The sequence below is a fragment of the Saimiri boliviensis genome, chromosome 11, assembly GCF_048565385.1.
Source record: "Saimiri boliviensis isolate mSaiBol1 chromosome 11, mSaiBol1.pri, whole genome shotgun sequence".
NCBI classification, from domain to species: domain Eukaryota; kingdom Metazoa; phylum Chordata; class Mammalia; order Primates; family Cebidae; genus Saimiri; species Saimiri boliviensis.
In genome coordinates this window covers 22,713,970-22,731,708 of record NC_133459.1, presented here as the reverse complement: position 1 = coordinate 22,731,708, position 17,739 = coordinate 22,713,970, and the positions used below count along the sequence as shown (strand labels likewise).

General features: G+C 45.5%; 1 protein-coding gene across 3 annotated transcripts in view; it reads right to left on the bottom strand.

Moving 5' to 3' along the window:
• Nucleotides 1-17,739, bottom strand: part of LOC101034871 (NIPA-like protein 3) — a 52,628-nt gene that overhangs the window by 10,790 nt on the left and 24,099 nt on the right. For all 3 annotated transcript variants that reach the window (XM_074380291.1, XM_010345438.3, XM_074380292.1), the window contains 6 exons: nt 15,838-15,897; nt 11,440-11,585; nt 7,860-7,956; nt 5,282-5,417; nt 2,219-2,307; nt 648-711 (listed from right to left, as the gene is read on the bottom strand). In XM_074380291.1, the coding sequence (XP_074236392.1) occupies nt 648-711; nt 2,219-2,307; nt 5,282-5,417; nt 7,860-7,956; nt 11,440-11,585; nt 15,838-15,897 (592 nt within the window). The remainder of the gene's footprint in view (nt 1-647; nt 712-2,218; nt 2,308-5,281; nt 5,418-7,859; nt 7,957-11,439; nt 11,586-15,837; nt 15,898-17,739) is intronic.

The window sequence follows — 17,739 nt, the reverse complement described above, 5'->3', positions numbered from 1 at the left end:
TTCAAAACGGCAGCACTGCATGCTATTATCTGGATATGGCATAATTTTTTAAAACGTAGATTCTACTGCTGAGCATTTCTATTGCTTTCAATTGTTGAGACAACTAATTAAACAATTAATAAATAGCTTCATACATGTGTCTTTGCATCCCTGTTGGAGCATTTTTCCAAGATAAATGGTTAGAATGGAATACTGCATCAGAAAGTATGCTTGTTTGGATTTTTTTGTTGCTGTTGCCGAATTTTCCTCCCACATTAAAAATACGCGAACAGCGCAGGAGTGGGCTGCTCTCCTCATCCTCTTGCCAATGTGAAATACTATCAGTCCTGTTAGTTTTTGCAAAATGATGGGATCTCATGTAGCTTCAATGTGCATTTCTTAGATCCGAGGTGAGGTTGAGAGCCTTCTCATGTGTCAAAATGTGATATTTGAGAAATGCCAAAGAGATTAGAGTCCAAAAGAGAAGAAAGGGGGAGATAAAGCCCTTAGGGGAATAAAATGTTCACCTCTGGGGACAAAGCTCCACAATCCCACAGCTCCTCTGAGTCTAAAGGATGGGGCAGCTGTAGCAATAAGGAGAGAGAGGGGCAACCTGCTTGGAGTTGTACATGCAACGTCTTGGGGCCGGCAAGCAGGATGGAACTCACCCCAGTGCAAACATGCAGATATGTAGCACGTCCTCCCCGATGAAGTCCAAGTAAAATACGGCACCTGCAGCAGCAAATCATAGAAAAACACCACTGAGCTGTTTTCAAATCACCCATCTACCAGTCTGTCTAGGATTTGGCTAAGCTCTCTTCCCTTCAGGAAGCCAAAATGATCAAAATATATTATAACTGTGCCTTGCAAGAAGAATGGAATCAAAGCCATTTAGGGGATCAGGTTGTCAACTTTTTCCCCCCTTAGGCCCCTCTGATCTCCATCTAGTTTTTTAACTTTTATTGGGGGATAACATTAGATTCACAAAAATGGTGCAGAGTCCCCATACACCCTTCCTCCAGCTTCCCCCAGTCATATCTTCCAGAACCACAGTGCATGATCAAAGCAGGAAAACGACAGAGAACACTTACCAACTAAATCACCGACCCTATTTACCAGTTTGTGCCTACAATCTTCTCCCCTCCACCTTTCTTAAGATGGATAAAGGCTTTGTGCTTATGTTGTTAGAGCTTTCTAACTGCATGTGGCCAGTAGATGCCAAGTCTGCAGGTCTACTCCTGTGGTATGGGAGTGGGGGGGGGACTACTGCCCCTACCCTGAGCCAGTCTTTGTCTGGAATCATCTCACCTACACAGGCCTCCAGCTGTATTCCTGAGCTCCTGATTCCCTGCCTGGACTTCTGTTCTCACTCAACCATGGCATTTGCCATTAATTTCAACCTTGACTGGTCTTCACACTTCTTGACCAAGCTTCTTGACCATGACTTAGCTTAGCTTCTGGCTGCTCTGGATCAACAACCCATGGTCTCTGGTGCTGCTCACAGCATGGGCCCTGGAAGCTGTGCACCTCGTGTATTCCTACCTGCTCAGACAGGAACTAGGGCACCATTTGTCTAAAGTGCTGTGCAGAGCATAGGGCTTTACAGCCAGGCTCTCATCAAAGGAAAGCACTTGGTTCTTATTGGATATTTTACTCCGAAGATTTTAGTCACTGATTATGCTATTTAAACAAACAGTTTTATATGCTTGCAGCCTCTGAGGCCACTACAGAGAGAAAATGAAAAAAAAATTAGAGGTGAAATAGAAGAAAAAGGGCTGTAATGCTAATGACCACTTATTGAGCATCGATGGATGTTGCAATGCTATGCATATTCATAATCTTTAAAAATTATGTAGAAGAGATTTGTGGTCACTTAGCCAGTGGGGGTTGTGGAGCTAGAAGATGATGGCAAAACTTGTTAAAGCACACACAGTAGGGCACAGGGGACATTTGGATCATACCAATTATAATTCTAGGAGGTAGTGTTATCACTCCTATCTTATGAATGTGGAGCTGAGGTTCAGAGAGGTTAAGTGAAGTTTGCAGAGCCACACAGCTGGTGTGTGCCTGTGCTGGGATACCAACCCAGGTCTCTCTGTCTGGAAGTCCTGCACATTCTCCATGAACCTATAAATCACTCTACAGGGAGAACAAGTCAGTAGAATCAGCCTCCCTCTGCCCTGGGATAACACCCTGCTGCTAAGGTAGAGACAGAAATCTAGCAATGGGCCACCCTTACCTGCTGTGATAGCAATGGTTGTGGATAGAATGTAGCCCACACTGGCAATCAAAGAGGAGTCGTACATCTGTGAGGCTTGACTCAAAAACCTTCAACACAAAAGCACTCCAGTCAGTGGGCTGTGGCGATGCTGGAAAGGCTAAGAGCTGACAACAGTAGAGTTTGGTTTGAAACATGAAGTTGATACATTTAGGAACGTTCCTTTGGTTTCTAAAAATGCCACCCTCATGTTATAGGGCACCATGTATCCCTGGTCTTCGGTGCATGCTTCATTCCCACTCTTCCCCTAGACACACAGCTAAGGCCCATCCCCATTTTCCAAGTGGGCCAGGCCATCATGGTCTCACACCTTTGGTCATATGGTTTCTGTCACCTGAAATGCCCTTCTCCACACCCTGCTGTATCCCCACCCCATTAAAAAGAGCCATTCCTGTATCTCTTATACCCCTGCCCCTAGAAACTCTTACAGCACTAATGACATTCTGCCCAGTGTTATAATTATTCTTTTAAACAAAATTTATTTTTAATTTGAAAATAATGAATAATGTGATCACTGCAATAAATAAAGGAAAAAGAGAGAAAATTAGAGTCCTTCCTAATCACTCCATCTATGATAAACAATACCCCCATTTTGGAAGATATTCTTTGCCCTTTCTTTTTTTATTTATTTTTTATTTTTGAGATAGAGTCTTGCTCTGTTGCCCAGGCTGGAGTGCAGTGGCACAATCTCAGCTCACTGCAACCTCTCTCTTCTGGATTCAAGTGATTCTCTTCTCTCAGCCTCCTAAGTAGCTGGGACTACAGGCACACACCATCATGCCCGATTAATTTTTTCTATTTTAGTAGAGACGGGGTTTTACCATGTTGCCCAGGCTGGTCTTGAACTCCTGAGCTCCAGCAAGCCAACCGCCTTGGCCTCCCAAAGTGCTAGGATTACAGGCATGAGCCACCGCGCCCAGCCTCTTTGCTCTTTCTCTGCATAGCTGCTTATACCATACTCAATTGCTTTCATTTTTTTATTTTGCTTTGTGGCCTAGGAGCACAGTGACACAATGATAGCTCACCACACCCTCCAACTACTGGGCTCAAATGCTCCTCTTGTATCCGCCTCCTGAGTAGCTGGGATTATAGGTGTGAGCCACTGCACGCAGCTTGACTGTAATAGTTTGTTCACTGGCTGTCCCCTTCCCGGGGCTGTGAATGCCTTAGGGCAGTGAGTGGTTACCTTCATCATCTCTGTGTGCCGAGCACTCTCAGTGGACTGCACTGCCCAGTGAATGAGTAGCTCCTTAGGAGGCGGGGCATCTGAGCCATGGTTGTGATGCCTGGAGGTGCTCAGCACAGAGTCTTGTACTGGCAGGAGCTCTCTGGTGATGACTGGAATTATTATAGTGGGACCAAAAATAACAATAACCAAAATAACAATACCAAGGTCAATAATCACAGAAACAGCTCATGTTTCCCTGGACATTTGCCTAGAGATGTTCTCCTAAGAGCTTCACGTGATTCCCTTAGGAAGGGACTGTTGTTCTCATCTGCAGGCGAAGAATTTGAATCTTGGAGAAGCTGGGCAGGAGACAGCAGAGCGGTGAGGGCATGGGCTGGGGAGCCAGATGCCTGGGTTCAGATCTCAGCTCCACCTCTTCCTAGCCTCATATGCAAAATGAGGAACTGAGGCAGAGAGGGTAAGAGGCTAGGAAGAGGTGATAATATCCTCAACGTCAAAGGAGAGTTGTAAGGACCAAGTGAGCCGGTTCCATAAAGCACTGAGAAGAGAGCTAGGCTCACACCAAACACTGGGCCAGCAGCAGCTGCTTGTATGGTCCCTGGAGGCCATGTAGCTGGTGGACCTTGAGCCCCAGCCTGAACTTCCCAGGCTGAATCAGTCTCGTTCACTGCTGAGTTCTACGTACTTATGCAGGTTTGTCACCTATGATATTCCGAGAGCCTCTCCTCCTCCCAGGCCCTCTGTTTGACTCCGGGACGCAAATGCAAGCAAGACACAGGCCCTGCCCTCAGGCTGCGGCCTTTTATTTAACTTGATGCTTGAAAGAGGAGGGGACGCTTTGCCTTCCACTCGGGAAGATTTGGAGGCAATATATTGAGGGCAAGAAATGACAACTTTTCTTTCCAACCCAGAAGACAAGCAGGTGCCTCCTAGAGATGGCCACCATCCAGAGGCCTGCCCCAGAGAAGATGGGAAGTGAGGCCACCTTCAACTACAAATTTGTCATATTCGGGCCAAGTGTGGGGGCTCATGCCTGTAATCCCAATACCTTGGGAGGCTGACACGAGTGGATCACTTGAGGTGAGGAGTTTGAGACCAGTCTGGCCCACAAAGTGAAATCCCGTTTCTACTAAAAATACAAAAATTAGCCGGTATGGTGGCGCACACCTGTAGTACCAGCTATTTCGGAGGCTGAGGCAGGAGAATCGCTTAAACCCTGGAGGCAGAGGTTGCAATGAGCTGGGATGGCACCACTGCACTCCAGCCTGAGCAAAAGAATGAGACTCTGTCTCAAAAAAAAAGCAAAAACGAAAACAAAAAAACAAAAAAATTCTCATTCTGAGGCAGCAGGGAAAAACTCATCCACTGCTGGCTTCATATTTCTTTCTTTTTTATTTAATTCTTGTGCCTCAACTTTCTGAATAGCCAGGACTACAGGCATGCACACTTTGCCAAGCTCATTTGTGTGTGTGTGCGTGTGTGTGTGTGTGTGTGTATTATACATATATTCTACATATTTTAACAGAGACAGAGTTTCACCATATTGGCCAGGCTTGGTCTCAAACTCCTGGCCTCAAGTGACCCACCCACCTGAGCCTCCCAAAGAGCTGAGATTACAGGCGTGGGTCACTGTGCCCAGCCTCGCTTTGTCTTTTGAGCAGCAGGTGTCCCTCCACATGACAACTCAGCAGATTAGAAGCTCCTCTCTCCACACTGGATGCCAGGCCCTGTGGCATGCTCTGCCCTCCTGTGGCTTCACAGCATATGTCATCAGGACCCCAGAAGAGAAGTGGCCTGAATGGCAGGACCCAGCAGGAAAAGGATTTGTAACTCACGCAGCCTGGTAGACGGCGGTTGCCACCATGCACACGAACATCACGTAGAAGATGGGGTAGTCAAGCTGCAGGTTCCCTTGAATGGACAAGACAAGCATCCCGGCCACGGCCTTGACTGTCACCACCGTCATGGAGCCTGCAGATGGGGGATAATGGTGAGTGGGGGGCCTCTGGGAAATGCAGAGTTAGATCCAGAAAGCCAGTCTATAACCCCAAAGGACTTAGCGAGAAAGAGGGGAGGGAACAGGAAGAGTCAAGCCAGCAGTTTTAACAGTGACAGATGCTGTTTGCACTGGGTCTGGTATGCGCCTCTCCCGTGACTCCCATCCTCTGTGCTGACTACACCAAAGCAGGGAGAAAGGCCAAACCCCCGCAGGTATTCCTGGATGTCACCTCTATACTGCAGTCAGTTCAGTTCTCCGAGGCCTGGAGTGCCCAGTGCTGTGGCCAAAAGGATCCCTGAATGGATGAATGAACTTAACCAGTCTCACGGCAACCACAGGAAAAACATGTGGTGTGTAAACCGCTCAGGGGTTGTTGGGTTTTTTTACTGCTCAGTCACTTGTATTTTTAAAAACATTTCTCTTGTGTTTCTGAATGCATACCCCTGTGCATATGTGCAAACATTTCCAGTACGTGTGTACTTATTTTCAAATTATAGTCATGTGACACTGTGCGTCAGTGGTATGTACATTACAAAATTTGTACAGGAATATAATTCAAAAGGTGGAAACAAATGATTGAAATTCTAATATTCTCTCTGTGTACCCAGTGGAGCATCCTGTTCACCTCCCTGTGGAGACCCTCGCTGTACCCTACTGTTCAGAAATGTCTTCTCACTGCGGACTGTCAGACCGCCCTGCCACACAGGAGTTAGAGACAGCCCCCAGGAGTGGTCCAGGTGAAGCCCTGCTCTGCTTTCCTAATCTTCAGCTTTGGTTTATTTTGCTTTCTCCTGCCAACACCGCCCCTCTCTCCCCAACACACAGTGGCTCTCAGGCCCCTCACCCATTCGGCTACAGTTTCCAAATATCACAGTCACTTAAGCACTTGTCATCAGGGTGTCCTCCGTAGTAAGAAGAGATTGGCCAATGGCCTCAGAACCTTCTGGCCTTCCCACGTAAGAGGAGAAGATGTTTCAGGGCCATGATCCTTCCCATCCGTTTTGAAAACAAAGTCACCAAGGAATGAAGACTGATTCATGCTATGATGTGGGTGAACCTCAAAATCATCAGGCTCAGTGAAAGAAGCCAGTCCCAGCAGGCCACAAAGCATATGACTTCATTTATGAAGGTGTTCAAAAAGGCAAATCTACAGGGACAGACGGTAGCTTAGTAGTTGCCTGGGGCTGGGAGAAGGGGAACAGGGAGTGACTGCCAATGGGGACAGGGTTTCTTTTTGGGGTGACAAAATGTTCTAAAATTAGATTAGGATGATGGTTTCACAACTCTGTGAAATACTAAAAACCGCTGAATTGTATACTTTAAACAGGCGAACTTTATGGTATGTAAATGATATCCCAACAGAGCTGTTAAAAAATTAATTAATGCAACCCTGTCTTCAGTGACAGGTATCTATTTGGTTGATGGGCTGTCGCTATGGTAGGGCACTCAGTAGGAAGGTCGGAAGAGAAATACACATATTAGGCACCTGTGCGTGTCTCATTTTACCCCCACTCCCTTCTGTGACTTGGAAGGTCTCATACTTCCCGCTTTAGAGAAGTGGACAGTGTGGCTTCAGGAGGGAGGGTCACTAGCCTGAGGCCAGAGATACAAGAGCAGCGCAGCAGCAGGCTCCACCAGCCCTGACACAGCCTGCTCCTCTGCCCCTGTCCGCTCCTCCTTCTCCGGAAGGACGGATTCCCACAGCTCTATTTAGGTATCATACACGGTTCCAGCCAGGCACAGTGGCTCATGCCTGTAATCCTGGCACTTCAGGAGGCCGAGGCAGGAGGATCGGTTGAGGCCAGGACGTCAAGGCTGCAGTGAGCTATGACTGTACCACTGCACTCCAGCCTGAGTGACAGAGCGAGACTGTCTCAAAAAAAGGGAAAACGTAATATGCGGTTCTGGCCTTAAGCTGATTCAGGAGCCATCTCTTCCACAGCACCCATCCCTCTACAAGGGGGAAAAAAAATAGAGGACAAAATCGAGTTTCGCCTTTGAATCCAGAATGAATTCCTAAGCTCTGATAGGTTTTGCACAGATCTTTTCCGGGCTCAGTTGCCAGGGCGTACTCTACTTCTGCCGTCTCGTAAACAACGTTTAACTCACCTCATCCTCACTCTGCTGTATTCTTCCTCACTGGAATTGCTATTGCCCAGGCTTCCATAACCTATGGATTTGGCTAGTTGTTTACTGCTACTTTCTCCATTTAGATTGGAGGCTCCTTGAGGACAGGAGTTTGTCTCCAGTCAGCGGGGACCCAGCTCCCCCGAGCCACTGACAGAGACAGAACAACCTGAGCCAGTCTCAAGCAGCTTCTGGATCCAGGGGCCACAGCTCTGCAGACAAAACCCACATCTCCATTTCGTGCTTCTTGGTGGTGGCAAAACTCAATCACCCAGATGCCAACTTACCGAGTAGCGCCACCAAGAGAAGAATCACGACAATGTTGTTGGCGTTCTTCTCCTTGTAGAAGTAGAGCAGCAAGCAGAACAGGATGATCTCCACCAGCTGTGGAAGGCAGCAAGGAGGGGGGTCAGTGAGGACCACAGAGGTAGGTGGAACTGGGAGACCCTCATGGGGTGGGCCATCATCAGAGTCCCAGGGTTGAAAGGGAATGACTGAGCTATGATTCAGCATTTCCCAAACTATTGTTAGATATTCAGGGGACAAGGGAAACCCAGAGAGAACCTCTCTAGTCCCTGGCTAGTACTGAGAAGTAATTCCCTGTTCTCCTGAGGCTAAAGCTTTGAGGATGATATGTTGCCCTCATATCCATTCTTTCTTGGAGGGCCAAGATTCATCAGGCTGAGATGGTTTCCTCCCCTTCCACGGCTCCATGGGTATCCCCATTAAAACAACAGATCAGTCCAAGAGGGAGACACTTGTTCGCCAAGCTCTTTGCTCAAGAATATGAGACTGGACGTGGTGGCTCACCCCTGTAATCCTAGCAACTTTGGGAGGCCGAGGTAGGCGGATCACCCGAAGTCAGGAGTTTGAGACCAGCCTGGCCAACATGGTGAAACCCTGTCTCTACTAAAAATACAAAAAAAAAAAAATTAGCCGGGGGTGGTAGCACCTGCCTGTAATCCCAGTTACCCAGGAGGCTGAGGCAGGCAGGAGAATCTTGCTGAGATCATGCCACTGCACTCCAGCCTAGGTGACGGAGCGAGGTACCACCTCAAAAATAATAATAATAATAATAATAATAATAATAATAATAATAATGAGTATATACTCCCTCTGCCCCCAGCCAAGCTTCAAACGTGAGGCTTAACTATAAAACGAGGAAGGCACTTGGAGTCAGGGAGACCTGGGTTTGAACTTGGATCTGACTCCAAACTAATTGTGTGGCCTTGAGTAAGTCACTTAACTTCTCTAAACTTTAGTTAATCCTCTGTGAAATAGGGATAAGAATTCTTTTTATGGGCCCATCATCATGGCTTACACTAAATGACATCTTGTACACCAGGCAGTGTTCTAAGCACTTTATCTACCTTAAACTTACTAAATCAGCACAGTAACTCTAGGAAGCAGGTACTACCATGATCCCAGGCATGGCACAGAGGAATTGAAACCTGGACAGTCTGGTTCCCAGACCCATGCACTTTCCTGCTAGGCCACGCTGTCCGGAGATGGGAGGCCCCGTGCCCGGAGTTTAGAAGGTGCTCTATCAGTAGAAACTTACCATTAGACGATGTGAATTCTGAGTTTGAGAAGCTCGCCCTCCTCGCATCAATAACTTGTCCTTTCTACCCCTTAAAGGCCCAGATGTTTGCTAACACTTTCCCAAGAAGTTAAGCCGGCCCCAGCGCCCAGTGCAACTAAAGCAGAAAACTTTGACAACAGCTTAGTCCCATTTGCCTAACCCAAACCTCTTATCAAAGCTGATTTGGTATAAAAACCAACACAGAAACGTCCATGGGCATTTTGAAACATTTAAAACATTCCTTCTAATTAGAGACCATAAAACACAGCTGCTTTCATTTCCCCGTTTCTTCTTTGTCTTTGTTCCAGTAAATCCATATTTTATCTAGTTGTCATCATGGTCAACGCATAATTTGTACTGGGCTGTTTTTAGTTACCATAAACAATCTTCATGTTTTGTGAAGTTGTCATAATTATCTTTAATTGCCGCAGAATACTTCATCAAGTGGGTGTGCCATCAATCATCAACATTCCCAATCACTGTGCCTGCATTTCAGGGATCCCAATTTTTCAGCCATTCTCTATGATTCTTTCTTTTTCTTTTTCTTTTTTTGAGACAGGGTCTCACTGTGTCACTCAGGCTGGAGTTCAGTGGTGTGATCATGGCTCACTGTAGCTTTGGCCTCCAGGGTTCAAGCTATCCTCCCACCTTAGCCTCCCAAGTAGCTGGGACCACAGGCATGCACCACCACACCCAGCTAATTTTTACTTTTATTTTTTTAATAGAGACGGGGTTTTGCCGTGTTGCCCACACTGGTCTCAAGTTCCTATGCTCAAGCAATCCTCCTGCCTCGGCCTCCCAAAATACTGGGATTACAGGTGTGAACCACCACACGTGGCCCATTCGCCATGATTCTAAAATGAACGCTGGAATAGCACTAGCCTGTCATGAGATGGCTGTGCATAGGTGGTGCCTTCCAACAGTCCGTGAGTTCTGTAGGGATGTCTCATTTATTTTTTTATATCCATAGTGTCTAGCACGCAGCAGATGCTCAATAAATATTGATAGAATTTGGTTTGGCCAAATCTCTCCAGCTGGAAGCACTCCCTCCCAGTCATGATGAAGTAAGGCAATGAAATCATTCACTGAGCATCCAGCACATTCCAGGTAACTTAAATGCTATCTCCTGGATCTCTCAATAGCAATTCTAAGTCCAGAGATTCTTGCCATTTTACAGAGAGGGAAACAGAGAAGGAAAGCAATTTGGCTAAGGCCACACAGCACTTAAAGGATAGAAGCCCTAAAACTTTGCCCAAGGAGGCGGTCTTTGCTCTGTCGCCAACTACAGGCTGGGGATGGCTGCCACTTGGGAAATGATACAGACCCTATTTCAGGGGAACTGATCCTCTGCCTTGTGAATGATCTGAGGAAAAAGGATATTCCAGGGCTCTAGACTCAATCAGAGACCAGGCTGTTAATGACAGAGGAGAACAGTGAACACCTTTGTCAGCAGGCCACGGGGAAGGAAGATAGCACCTGAGGCCAGGTGGGCCCAGCCTTCAAATCCAGCTCTGCTTTTATGGACTCTGAGCAGATGAGCTAACCTCTCAGAGCTCTGGTTTTCTCACCCATAAAATGGAAAGGACACTTACTTTATAGGGGTAAGACAATCTGAGATGGTATTTAAAAATGTGTTCAGCACAGCACAGGGAATGGAACAAGAACGTACCAGTAGCTTTATCAAAAACTTTAGAAGTTTTCCTTAGTTTATTTGTAGACCTAAAACAGGGTAGAGCTGGGGCAGAGGACTGAGCTCTGGCTGAGGGATTAGGAGACAAAGTTCCCTGTGTCTCTTGGGCTTCTAGCAGCTTCTATCAGCAGTGTGATACTGGGAAATGCAATAACATTCTTAAATTGTTTACAGTTTTAACTTTTTCTTCCCCTTACCATAAAGTTTGAAATGGTTATTGTAGAACTTTTGGACGATTCAGAAAGATGAAGAGGGAATAAGAACTGAGTCATGACACTATCTCCCAGCGCTAACTACAGATGGAATTTGTTTTCCCATCCAGGCCTTCGTAGATACAGTATGTGACCATACCTACACACATCTCTGAAAAGTAAAATTGGCATCCTACTATATAATGGTTTTGATATTACTCAGGACATAAATGAAACAAGCATTTCACCACAAACTGCATACTCTCCAGAAGCACAGTCTTTCATGCTGGTAAAATGTGCCACAATTCATGGAATCCCCTGTTGCTGGGTATTCATGTTTCTGGTTTCTAGGACTTGATCTCCCTCCTGCCATCTCAGGGGGAAGGACTGGAGGCTTCTCTTACCATGTACAAAAGGAAAGGCCAGCTCACGAGGTGCCTGGTGACATTCTCGCCCGTCATCTTCTCGTGACTGTTGGGTGCAAACGTTACCAGCAGGTATGTACCCACAACAGCCAAACCGCAGCCGACAAAGGACAAGATGTAGCGCCCTGTGGGGAAGAGAGGCTGTCACGGACTCACTACAAGAACAGGCCTGAGATACAGTACACATTCTCAAGCCATGAAGAAACAGGCTTCTCATGCAACATATCATGACTTGTTATTGTTTGTATTTTTGGTTTTTCTTTACTTAAATAAATAAATGATCTTCCTTAATGTTGTTAAAAAAAAACACTTAATGTAAAAAAACAAAAACCAAAAAACAAACCTTTAATGAAGTAAAACATGCATACAAAAAGTGCTTGAGGAATTCTCCCAAAGTGAACACACTCATGAAACCAGCTCCCAGATGGAGAAGGAGAATCATGAGCCAGATTCTGAAACTTCTCATTTGTGTTCCTTTCCGATCGCTAGCCCCCACCATCAGGGTGACACTATCTTGGCGTGTAACAGCACTGATAGTTTTGCCTGCCTTTGTGCTTTATATGAATGGACTCATCCACAGTCTGATCTCTTTTGCTGTATTCGCTCATCATGATGTTTGTGAGATTCACCAGCACTGTGGGGCACAGCGGCAGTTCCTTCATTCTCACTGTGTACGGTGATCCACTGTGTGAATACAACACAACTTATCCATTCTACTGCTGGGGACCATTTGAGGAGTCTCCAGCCTGGAGCTGTGAAAAATAATGTTGCTGTGAACATTCTCATACATGTCATTTGAGAAAAATGTGTATGCATTTCTGTTGTGTATAAAATGAGGGGTGGAATTCCTCCACAGGATATGCGGATGTTCAGTTTGGTAGTTAGTATCAAATGTTTTTCCCCAAGTGGCTATACCAATTTACACTCCCACCAGTAGAGTATGAGAGTTCCAGTTACATTCTTGTCAACACATTTTGTTTCTTTCATTTTAGCCATGATGGTATTGCACTATGATTTTAATGAGCATTTTACAGGTAACGTTTTAAAGCTAAAATCACTTTAGGCGCAAACTAAAAAGCCAGATAAAATAAAACATAAAGGCAAATCTTCAGAGCTCAACATGTACCTTGTAAAAATTACCTCATCCTTTCCCAAATGGCTATCTAACCTATGCCCAATGGAACCATATAATTACTATCAATATTCTCCTCTACAGACCCATCACAGACTGTTAGTGGTCCCGGGGGCATGGCTCTTGTCTGTCCCCTGGAGTCTAGTCACACTCCTATTGAACTCTGTAGGGTTGGTGAAAAGCCTCCAGGTCCAGCCCAGCCTCAGGCAGCCAAACAATGGCTGAGAGTTCTAAGCCACACTTAGGGTGACCATAGGCCTCTGCATTCTTCCAGGATAGGACTAACTTTGCCTGTTTCATCCCACTGTCTAAAGAAAATGTGAGGCCATGTTAAATGTCTTTTATCTTTATTCTTAGTACTAGACCTCGTAAACGCAGGAGGTGCTCAAAAAATAGTTGTTCAACAAATGAAAGAGCCACGGTTAAACTCAACAAAGTAAGTCTGTTATCTAAAGTATCCTTCAGGTGGAGATGGGTCTTACTCATCTCCACACCTGCAGTGTCCAACACAGGTCTAGCGCTCAGTGAATGTTTGCTGAATTTAATGGAACTCCAGGTAAGGCAGCCATGTACAGCTGTGCAGGTTGCTCACTGAACAAGGGCACCTGGCTGAATGGGTGAGACAGGCTAAAATCCAGGCCATTCCCTGCTCATCCAGGCTTGTGCCTATAAAACTACAGATGCCCAGAGGGGCCTTCTTTTTGCAAGTCACATAGTGCACTGCTTGGACTAGCATGGCTTTCATCCTAAGACTACCTAGAGTATTCCCAAAGGGATGCAAACCTCCGCAGTAGTCTTGGAACCAGCCCTAATTCCCCTGCCCCATCATTAAGACTACTGAAATTCAGTCTGTCATTTGGTCTTCTTGGCAATAGCTCCAAAGTCTCTACTTTTTTTTTTTTTTTTCTCAAAGTTCTGCTTTTATTTCAGAGTAAAATTCTTTTATTTTCTGCCTCTTGGTCCCATCTTGATCTTATTATTCAGAATGGTGGTCCCCAGACTTGACTGTATATCCACAACGTCTTGGAAATTTTCTCTCCCTGAAGTTCTGTTTTAAAATTTTTCAGACATCTGTTAAAGTTCAGAGTTGTACGCTGGGTACCCATAGGCCCAACAGCTAGATTCTAAATTGACCTTTCATTATACTTGTTTTCTCTCCTATCTATCCATGTGTCCATCCATCTTATTTCTCATGCATTTCAAAGTGATTTGTGGACTTCAGTATATGATTCACCCTATAAGAGGAGCTCTATAGGAATGCCAACGCCCAGATCCCAGCCCACAGCTCCGAAGCTCTGAGGACACAGCTTGGGCCACTATACTCCTCAGCTCCACAGTATGGTGCATAAGGCCTACATCAGCCAGTCCTCCCTGATCTCCCTCGCACTTTCTTCACACCCCTCTGGCTACACAGCCTTACTGAGACTAGACAAACCAAGCTTGTTCCTGCCTCACAGCTTTACATCTGTGGCTCCTGCTATGAGGAAAACTCTGCCCACAGACCTGGGGATGGCAATCACCTAGTAGGATCTGGGTCTAGGCTTAAGAATCACCTCCTTGTAGAAATTGGTTCAACTGTTGTGGAAGACAGTGTGGCGATTCCTCAAGACCTAGGGGCTGAAATACCATTTGACCCAGCAACCCCATTACGGGGTATATTGTCAAAGGAATATAAATTGTTCTATTATAAAGATACGTGTGCACATATGTTCACTGCAGCACTATTCATTATAGCAAAGACATAGAACCAACCTAAATGCCCATCAATGACAGACTGGATAAAGAAAATGTGGTGCATATACACCATGGAATACTACGCGGCCAAAAAAAGAAACGATATTATATTCTTTGCAGGGACATGGACGGAGCTGGAAGCCATTATCCTCAGCAAACTAATGCAGGAAAAGAAAACCAAATACTGTGTGTCCTCACTTGTAAGTGGGAGCTGAATGATGAGAACACATAAATACCTGGAGGGGGCGTGGAACAACACACACTGGGAGCTGTCGGAGGGTGGGGGTTGGGGAGAGGGAGACCACCAGGAAGAATAGCTAACAGATGCTGGGCTTAATACCTAGGTGACGGATAATCTGTGCAGCAAACCACACGTTGGTACACATTGACCTATGTAACAAACCTGCACATTCTGCACGTGCACCCCTGAACTTAAAAGTTGGGGAAAAAATCACCTCCTCAGAGAGTCTGACCCTGATCAGTCTAGGAAAGTGTTCCCATCTCTCCAGTCCCCAAAAGCATTCTATTTTCTCTGAAAAACTCACTACAACCTAAAATTATTTCATTTAGTTGTTTACTTGTTTATTGTATCTCTCCCCTCCCCAACACACACACTTGCACACACACACACACACACACACACGCACGCGCACACACGTACATGCACATGCACATGCACACACACACATACACACACCCCTCTGGGAGCAGAAGCCCCATCTGTCCTACTGCTGTATCTCCAGCACCTATAACACAACATGGCACTTAGTAGGTGTTTTGTGGGGAATGCTCTTCCCCACTCCTTGGGTTTCCATGTGGAGGGACCTCTATTAAAATGACACTTTTGCCTCTTGCCCTGTTGGTCCACATTTCTCAACTGGGTGGAGCTAATCAATTAAAAAAATAAATAATTCAACACCAGGGCTTTGATCTTTTTTCTTCCTTCTCTGGCCTAAACTGTGTGAGGCAATAATTCTGGCTAAGCGTCTCCACTCTGTAAACCCCAGTGTTTCTCTGGGGGACCTGCCCAAGGTCTGACTGGGAGCTGGAGGGTCCTGTGGGGAGAGTGTAAGGACGGTCCCTTGGTTGCTCACCTAAGCAGCTTTACGCTTTAATCTAGCTCACCTAAAATGCTCTAATCTAGCTTTGATTAGGAATAAAGTCTGACTTCTGATCCCCTGTGTTTGACTCCCATTGCTTTAGAACTAGGTCAGGGAGAGAGGGTTTCTTTTACTGGGCCTCCTAAAATCCCAACAATAGATGCTCAAAACTGATCCAATAGGATGGATAAAAGTCTATTTTTAAAAGCCTCACCGATGATTCTGATATGTGGCCAGGCTTGGGAACCCCTGATTAAAAAATCCAGCTCTCAGGAATCTGTTGAGGGCAGAAGATGGAACCACAGAGGAGAGCAGGAGGCAGATAACCTCTGAATTAGAGTGAACTGGTTTTACAATTAACAAAAAGCATTAGTATACAATTAAGGACACAGTTCAAATCACTGAACTTACTCAGAAAGTCTTTCGGTTTCCACTTTTCCTTGATGAATATGATTCCTATGATGGCACTGGCTGCAAAATGAAGCACAAAGAAAAAAGAATTGAGGCTGCTGTCAGCTAAAGGGCATCCCTTCACCCGTACCCTCTCGGTGGCTCCTTTGCATTGGAGCTTTGTACTTCCTGTCACTCATGCTGCCAAGAGCTCGGTTCCTGTGTGATTCCATCTAGGAAAGGGAGGCTCAGAGAGGAGCCTTCCTTCCTGAGGATTTCCTACAAGGCCAGAAGCATTGAGTACCTGCTGTGCAACAGGTGGTTTACACAAGATATTTCTGGCATGTTCACCTTTGGAGGTGGGTGCTCTCATTATTCCTATTGACAAATGGGGACACTGAAGCTGAGAGAGGTGAAGGGCCCATTCAAGATCACGAAGGTGGTAAGGGAAGGCAAGACTTGAACCCAGGACTGCAGGAGGCCAGGGCTCTTACTCCTTCCACTGCAACACCCACCTCTGACATTTCCCCCAATTCTTCCTCTCCCTGCCTCTTCCATGTTCACAGATGTCCTCAAAGACCCTTGGGACTGCCCAGAAGGATAGAGCTGGCAGTCACTGTGAACAGACCTGGATTACTCACCAGCCCACTTCTGCCCCTTCTGGCTGTGTATCCTTGGATACGTCCCTTCACCTGAGGCTCAGTTCTCTAGTCTATGAAATACGGTGTTAGATCCAGCTGGCATCAGTTCATAGAATGTTAAATATTTTGTTAAATATTCAGGAAACAATCCTACCTGAAATGAGCCATAGTGGAAGTCATAATGTATATACCATATAAACTGGCAAGCACTACAAACCAGCTCGCTCTTTTCTCCTTTCCCAGCTTTCCATCCCTCTTCTCCATCCCTTCATCTCCCCTTTTTTTCCTTTGTCTCTCTGAGAGGTGGTTTACCAGCATACCATTGAAAATTACTTTTCTGAATGATAGGGGTAATTAAAGAATATATACAAGTCATTTTGCACACAGTCAATCTCAATAACTAAGCTATTATTACTAAAAGTACCTGGAGCAGTGATGGTTAAGTCATAGATAGCTAATAAATGGTAATCATTATTTTTTAATATTCTTCTTCACTGGATGACTTCAGAAGCTCTAGGGCCCCTTAACTTCCAGTGGTTGATATCTGAAGTTTTGTCATTATAAATTAGCCTTTAAAAAAACAAAGAATTTCGTTCTTTGAAAGTTATTAAAATTCAGAGACTAATATCTAAAGCACCAATCACTCAGACAATTATTTCTCATTGTGAAAAGGTCTGGGAGCCCTTTGGAGATACCTGCAGTGGGCAAAGCAGAGTGATAAAGCTACGGGTATGATCACATAGAGGGGCTGGGGAGTAACATAACATAAATGTAGAAAATGGTCTGGAAGTAAGACAATAGAGAAAGTCTGAGACTCTGGCAAACAACTTGTCTCAGCTAAAGACATGCAAATTACATTAAAAAAAATACCATGTGGGAAAAAACACACACCATGTCTGAGACCCTTATTCATTTTATAAACTGCCAGTTCACCAACCCTGGTTAGGAAAAACAAGGCCTTATAACAGGATCAGGGAAAGAAAATAGATTTCTGCTCCTTTGCCAAATCCTGGTGATTGTTTTTAACTGTTGGAAGCACTGAGAATGCTGAGGCCCCATCTAGGCTCTCTAGGAAGGAGTGCCATGATTAACGATGTCTGCCTGGAGCACAGGAAGGGGCACATAGTTACCATGCATCTGCCATCCCTTGTACAGAAGAGAACCTTTTAACTCAAGGAGGAATAAGACCCTAAATATGACTTTCTCCTTTAAGAGCAGAGAAGAGCGTCTGGGCAGAGTAGTGCTTGCCAGCAAAATGGAAAGAATTATTTCAAAGTAAGTT